This window comes from Fukomys damarensis, unplaced genomic scaffold (assembly GCF_012274545.1).
Source record: "Fukomys damarensis isolate Sample0158 unplaced genomic scaffold, DMR_v1.0_HiC HiC_scaffold_25, whole genome shotgun sequence".
NCBI classification, from domain to species: Eukaryota; Metazoa; Chordata; class Mammalia; order Rodentia; family Bathyergidae; genus Fukomys; species Fukomys damarensis.
This window is the reverse complement of record NW_022900937.1, coordinates 2,151,156-2,158,837: the sequence shown is the minus strand read 5'-3', so window position 1 is coordinate 2,158,837 and position 7,682 is coordinate 2,151,156. Positions and strand designations below refer to the sequence as shown.

The 7,682-nt window shown below is 49.8% G+C and overlaps 1 protein-coding gene across 1 annotated transcript in view; it reads right to left on the bottom strand.

Annotated features, from left to right (window-relative positions):
* Pitx2 (paired like homeodomain 2) overlaps positions 1 to 7,682 on the bottom strand; it is a 13,504-nt gene that overhangs the window by 4,723 nt on the left and 1,099 nt on the right. The window contains exons 2-3 of the mRNA XM_033755991.1: positions 7,256 to 7,605; positions 2,491 to 2,570 (exon numbers count right to left, since the gene is read on the bottom strand). Coding sequence (XP_033611882.1) covers positions 2,491 to 2,570; positions 7,256 to 7,605 — 430 coding nt within the window. The remainder of the gene's footprint in view (positions 1 to 2,490; positions 2,571 to 7,255; positions 7,606 to 7,682) is intronic.

Sequence of the window (7,682 nt, the reverse complement as noted above, 5' to 3'; positions counted from 1 at the left end):
CGTCTGCGCCTATCAGGGGCGCAGGGCGGGCCGACGGTGCCCACCCGGGCTTCACAGGGCGCTCCTGGGAATCGCGCCCCTGCGCGGAGTGGGGAGGCGGCTGGGAGTGCACCGTGTGGGAGAAAGGGGCAGCAAGGGGGGGGGCAGGTACGCGGGGCAGCGAGGCACCCCTCCTCTGTGTCTCTACAAAATTGCCAAACGTGACTCCCGCCCCGCGTAGAGGAGAGACACACCTAAAACTGTAAAATATTAAAAACACTAACAAATCACCTTTCCGACCTTAAATTCTCTAAACTGCCTGTCAGGTGAATGCCGCGCCAATCTACTTTAATTGCAGAGAAGACAGAGCCCTGGAAGGGGAGGCTAATAAATTAGAAATCGAGACGAAAATGGACCCGTCAAAATAAAATTACCTTGACTTTAAACGAACCACTGCTTGGTGGTTCACTCTGGATTTATACAAGAATAAAAAGCCAAAAGTCGCCTCAAATCACGTCCTCTGTAATGCTTATTAGTCCCCAGACAGAACACACACAATAGAATAGAAACCCTAACCCCTCGTTTTCAAAATGCTGAAAGCTTATCCATTCTACTTAACGTTGATTAAGACATATCCTAGATCTTTCAAATTCCTTGTACACCGTATTAAGCTCGTCCTAACCCGAGAGAGCCGCGCTTTAAATTCGATTCTCTTGTTTACTTTATTATCAATCAGATTCAAATCCATAAAGCCCACAGAATCAACAACCTTGAGCTAATTATATATAAAATATGCTTTAATGAATTTCCATACAATTAAGAATGTTGCCAAATAACCAATTTCAAGGATAATTTTTAACAGTCATTTTCTTTTCGTAGGGAGCTCAAGGCTGTCTTGAATCGTTACAGTATGGGCAGGCAGAAGCAGTGTTGTGTGGGCTGGGGCCAGTGCTAGCCAGCCAGGAAGGAAAGCTTTATTCACTTCTATAAAACAAACCAAAATAAAAATACCTTTGGGATCATCGACTCTTTATAGCACTATTCCCAAGGCAATTTAATTTCCAAAGAAATTTCAAAAAGAAATCCAAACATTCAAAACAATTTTTGAAAGCCCCTTTGTCAGGCTGGGGATGTAGTTCAGGGGTAGAGCTCCTGCCTACCGTGCCTGTCGCCTTGGGCTCCAGCAACAACACTGGGGAGGGGGAGAGAAAAAAAGAAAGTCCTTTTGTCCCCCAGCTTAGATCGGCCGGAGAGCACAAAGTAATCTCCTTGGGTCTCTGGACTGCGGCTGTTTTATTGTGGAGTTAGGGTTATCATGCCTGAATGTGTATTTGTTTGACGTTACAGTCAATGATTTGCAACTCCAGTATGAGGTATCTTCAGAAAACTCCCTCCACGTCCTGGTTCTCAGGACTGGGAAACCCATTCAGGCTGGGACTAAAGCGCCTCCCCTTTGTCCTGCATCCCCAAACCCATCTGCAACTCTTCTCCCATTTGAAAGTCATTGGAAAGCAGTCCAAAGAACCCACTGAGATTCGCTTTTCAGTCTCTTCTCACCAGCACTATCCAAGGATAAGAAGAAATTAGCTCCTTTGGGGGGCTGGCTTTCTTCAGTGTCAGGTTTGAATCAGCATTTCCGATTTTCACCTTTTATTCCACTCCTCACCCCATTCCACACACACACATAGCACAAGCCGCTGGCTTCTCGGAGCGGAGCCATCCCCTGTGATGGGCCAGCGTTAACTGAGGCTCGTGCATCCAGCTGTATTAGGTCCTGCAATCTTATCACTAAATTACACATATTAGACCAGCAGCCTGTTGGTAAAGAAGGTTAAATTAATTTACATTCTGCTCATTATCTGGTGCTTAAATAACACATTTTATCCCTGAGATTTGGCGAGAATCTCCTTCCCAGACCCCATAGTGTTCGACTGAAGACAATGCTCTTATATTTGTAGTGGTTTTTAATCTGATAAGTCTCTAATTTGCTTAAGTCTTTTAAATAAGGGTTTTAAATGTTTCTAGCCATTTTCTTATTGAATTTCCTCTAATTCCACCAAGATTATAAAGTATATGGGTAAAGTAAATATTTTCAACCAATGCACTACCAGCAATGACCTATACCTAAGTCAGTACGAATCTAGCTCTTTTCTGCCCAACATGTTTAGTAATCATATTCTAGCTTCTTGCTGTAAACCTCGGCATAGCTGTGGGCCCTTCTACACCTTGCCCCTTAAAACTTCATTTCTCGAAGAGACCCCACCATTTTAAGGAATGGAAAATCCTCCACTGTACTGCACAAACTCTCTTCCTTGTTTCAAGGTTCAAGCTCTGGAGCTGCAAAATGTTTTTAGGGGCTTGGGGTATTTTTCACAGCTTTTTATTCTGGAAAGCAGAGAAGCTTCGCAGAGCCATAAAGATTTCTAAGCCCATCTCTCATTAAACCCTCAGACTCTGGGTTTAGGCTCTACTGGCTCTGTGCTTTTGGCAGGTGAAGGACCCCAACCACACCACAAGGATAAGGCAGCTCCACACGATGTGAAGGGTGAGGGACACCAGAACTGCAGGTGAACTGCAGGCCACCGAGAAAGCTAGAAATAGAAGGAATCTCAAATTGTGCAGGAGCCCCTGAATGCAGAGGATAATAAAGTACCAAGAGCATTCATTAAGAACAGTCTATGCAGTGCATACAACTACGCATCCCGTCTGTATTACACAGTGCACACCACATGCACATGATCTATACTGTACACACTTGTACATACAGACAAACATAATGCATACATACCATGTACAACACACATACATGGTGTATACCATGTGTATATTCCTGGATCGCTAAACAATGAACTCAAAACAAGGATTTTCTTTGCCTTTTTCCACCTGGGGGGAGGTCCAACTCTCTGCTAATCTCTCAATCACTTTAACTCCCTGAGCAGCCTTGACCCCGGGACTCTGCTGGCCTAACAGGGTCCCCTATGCCTGGTAGGAAAACAGAGTGAGATGTGTAGGTGGGCCAGGAGATGGTTTCCAAGAAAATGTCATGGTGGTGGTGAGTGGGACTGGAGACTGAATCTATGTAGCTTTGCCTGCTGGCAGGTGCAGGGAGCACCCGGACTTCAGTCTCCATCGAACAAGTTTTCAATCGGGGGAGAGAAGCAAGGTGGGGCTCCTCTGGGCATGGGGAGGAAGCCCAGTTTGGCTGGGGTTGAGCTTTTGCTTCCAGGAGAGTTTGGGGTCATCTCAGCTCAGGGTTTTCTTTCCAGCTCTGCTCTTTCAAAAGAAAGACCCTCCAGCAGGCAAAAGTGACCCTGGGCCAGGCGTGTTTTGAGCTGTATCTGCCACAGATTTCCAGTTCTAAAGTCTTATTTAATTTCACGCTCTTTCAGGTGAGTCGCACAAACTCCCACTGGCCATGGCAGTGAGCGGCTGGGCAGGACAGCCACCTTCTAGAATCTGTGGCCCAAACATGCAATTCCCGAATTTTGGAAAATCTGTCCCCAGAGGTCGCCCCGACGAGGACGGCTCAATGAGATACCCCTCTGAGCTGTCAGGCGCGGGGGCAGAGTGCTGCCCAGCCCAGTCAGGCCCCGGGCCAGCTGCCCCAGGTCAAGGGTGCAACCCTGGGAGTGCTTGCAAGGAGGTGGGAGGCGGAGGACTGAAGGAGCCCACCCCGCTGCCCCTTCTGGAAATGGCCCTTCGGCCCCTCTTTCAGCCAGCAGATTTTCTCTGTGTGCAGTCCAAGCTGGAAAGTGTCCCTTCCCCTTGCAGCCATGAAACTGACCCAGAAATGAAAAGCTTGCTGGGGTGGGTTTTTCCCATTTCCTAAATAGAATTTTGAAAAGGCGCTGGATGGTTAAAAGGGGTGGATTCTTTTCAGAATCAGATCTCGTTTGATGTACGGGGTCCCTGGGCCCTGATGTCACTGGGTCCCTGCAATGCCGATTTCTGAAGCACAAGCTCTAGTTGCTCAAACTCTTGAAGTCTGGGGTGGGTTACTGGGGAGGGGCGCTGGTGGGCGGTGCCAGCCCAGAGAGAGCCAGGGGATTGGAGGGGAGACTGGAGTCCAGAGTGGATGAGTGCTGCTCCCCAAGCGCCTTAGTGGTACAGGTCTGCTAGCGCACTTGGTTTCTAGTCAGCAGCTATCTAAGGGCAACTACCAGCCGCTCTGAGGGCAACTGCAGGGGACGTGGGGGAGAGGGATGGATGGAGGGAGACAGAGAAGGAGACAGAGAAGTCTGAGAGGAAGCAGCCAGGCCTGAAGACAAAGATATGGCAACGCGCTAACTGAAGTCACTTAAAAAACAATTACATTAAACGCTCTTCTCTTTTTCACTTTGCAGCTTATGTTCATCCTCCCTCTAAAATTTTTTTTTCACTCTCCCTTCTTTTCTGTTTTCTCTCTTCCAGACATGCTGGTAGCTAACATTCAGCATTAGTTGTCATGGTGACCATAAATCACATAAATCCAAAAATACCCACCTATAATCTGAGATGAAGCTTTTATTTCCCTAGCGAAATAATATTTTAAAAGCTGTCAGCTGACAAAAAAGAACCCACCTCATTGTACTAACCCGAAGAATATATTACTTCTAAAGGTTTAAATTAAAATGTCAGCTTGTTAAGAACATGCGTGAAGACCGTAGGCACTCTTCATGTCAGAGCCTCACAAGGAAGTCGACGCCATCACGGCCCGTGGTTCACACACACACACACACACACACACACACACACGAGTTTTGCACACCCTGTTTTCTTTCACTTCTTCCCTGGGATTCCAACTAACCCAGGGGGAGCCTGGGTGCTACTCAGGGCTGTCAGATGCCCCTTGCTTCCCCAAGTGAAAATAGGGAAGGGTCAAAGATGGAGGAAAGGCCACACTGTGACGGGTGGCCTCCTGAGGGTCAAGGAGGAAGAGAAAGAGGAGAGACGTGGAGACTGAAGAGAGAGGTGAGTCAGGCAGCCAGGTGCACGGACCCACTCTAGCCCAGGAAAGGCAGGTACAGGCTGCACCCCGGCCCGCAGCTTTACCAGTTGGAGATCCTGGGGAGGGGCAGGGGGCTGCAGGAGGGCCTTTTGTCTTCTACCTTGGGCTTGTTGTCTTTTGCCTATCTTGGATTACTGGGTATTCGCTTAGATGAAGAGCCATTAATTACCCATTCAGTCAATATTAGGAAGACGACAAAGCTTTTTACATAGGATTAAGAAGACATCAGACTGTTCCATTAGTATATTCCTGCTCACGAATAAGCTTTCGTTATACATTTCCTTTTCCCCGGAGTAGTTGCTCTAACAACTGCTGCATATATTAACAGCAGGCAGTGCCCAGTAAGTAACAGCCGAACCAGCTTTCAGAAACTTGGAAGCAAGTGTCGGTGCGGAGGAAGGTGCCCGAGGAGACGCTGGGCCTCCTGAGGGGATCACCTTTGCAGACCGGTACCATCTGCCTCGCTGGGGCTTCGTTCGACCCTCAAGCTGCATGCTTGGTGGGGGTGGGTGGGACGGTGTCGCTGGAGAGCAAAAGGGAACTCTCCACCGGCTCCCTGCTTTTCCTTAGGCCTCCTTCAGCCAGCAACAGTGCCTGCCCCTTGGCCAGTGTAAGTCCTTGAGATCGCCATGCCACGCACCACCATTCTGCATTTCTAGAGATGATTTGGGCTGATCACCGTGCAGAGCGCTGGATTGTGTGCTTTCAGGGGTGCACTCTGGGCCCACAGGGCACGCGCCGGGCAGTCGCTTGCTGACTGAAGGACTTAAGGACTGGGGCATCAGTGAGCCCAGAGAGCCGGATCTGACCGGGTCCTCCGAGGGGGCCTGGAGTGCTGAGAAGGCTGGGCCTGGGCTCCTCCCCGCCCAGAGTGAGGGAGTCTGCTCCCCTCAGGGATTTGGGGCCATTCTGGGAGCTATTTAAAAATTAATAGCATTGTTGGTGGGGGCTGGACTGCCCCATGCCTTCAGACAAGAGCTGCTACCCCAGAAACTTTCTGAGTCCCTGACAGAGAGAGGGCAGTCTGTCCCCTGTGCGAAGGTCAAGGCCATTTTGTGAGCTCTGCAAAACAGGCTTTCAGGTTCCCTGGAGCGAGAAAGCTGAGGCCTGTCTTCTGCCGCACTGGTCTCCAGACGCAGCGACCTCTCTCAGGCTGGGCTGGAGTGTAACTGAGCTCTCCCCACGCCAGCCATTTCTGCTACCCCTCTTGCAAGCTCCTCACTTCAGGGGTTCAGCTGCCCTCCAGTTCCCTCCTGTCTGGACTTAAACTGGGCTTGGGGTCCACACACCCGGTGGGTATGAAGCAGAGGACCTCGCCAGGGAAGGAAGGACACGCTGGTCTCTCCGGGTCCATCCTGCCTCTCGGGAATGTCAAGCCTCTCAGGTGTGTGCTGGTGAAGGAAGAAGAGGTGGTGCCAATGGTAGAGTGTCATGGCTCATTTAAAAATAATCACATGCAGCCGTAAGCATTTTTTTTTTTTAAAGAACAACTAAAAACGACAGGAAACAAATCCTTTTGTTTTAAAGGCAGGGTGGTCCTGAAGTTTCATACTCTGTAAATTACCTTTTATACTCAGTAAAGGGAAGGCTAGCAGCCTCCTGCAGCAACGCCTACTCATGTGTACCTTCCTGTTTTTTTGGGGGGGGTCTGCCAGTTCCCTAAAAGCCCATAAAATCAAGATTTTCAGCATTTCTTCCCATCACATGCTTCTTCTTAATTACTAGTATTAAACATGTTTGGGCAGCAGTTTTTCTCTTCGGTCCAAAAGGTAAAAAAATAGATCAACCAACAGGGTAGGGGAAGAACCTTCCCATGCACAAAAACAACTCAAGGCTGAGAGTAATGGTTAAGAAAACAGTTGTTCATTATTACTAGGGGTGTGTGCGTGTGCGCGCACTGGCAAATACAAGAAAGAAAGGCCCAGGGAAAGGCCTGTGGAGCCCAGGGCCAGGACCACCAGCTCTCTGCAGCCCAAGGCCAATGAAGCCCAGCTGGACTCCTTGAGGGGTCCCTTCTGCTCTGAGCCACCTGAGGTCACTGAGCACAGCACTGGGTGGCAGGATGGCTCCGGTTCTGGCCTCAGCTGGCCTGCCCTGCCTGCCCCACGCATCGCTACCTTGATTTTTAACCGTATCCCAAACATGCTCTGGTCTAATAATTTATCTTTACGACCGATTATCAAACAGAAGAAGAATGTAACACAATCCTGATGACAGAAATCGCCGACACTATCTCTGCATTGCCCTATTTAACCCCACGGGTCAATCCCGGACAAGCGAGAGTCTAACCGGCCCAGGGACGCTGGAGACAGTCGGTGTGCAGGGCGGGCGGGGCCGGCGGCGTGGACGCCAGAGCCCGGACTGGGCCCTTTGTCTTCTTCGAGGTTGGGTCCGCGGGTTTCCTTGGCCTGAGTCGCTCCCTCCGCACAAGCACAATCCCTTTTGTAGCCTTACTCTTTAATCCGGAAAGGGATTGAGGCCCGGCTGCGGGGGGCTTTATGTCCTCGCACGACCAGAGGTCAGAACCTCTTAGCTGGCACTTGGTTATCACCAAACCTGGACACTCGGGGGCACAGAGAACAGTGGATCTGAGTGTCCGTGTGCTCCGAAGAGCGCTCGCCACTCTTTGCACGCTCACACTACGGAGCACAAGTTTCAGTGCAGCTCAGCCCTGCCCGGGGCTGGAGGCCTCCTGACTTCTGACACAGCCCACAGG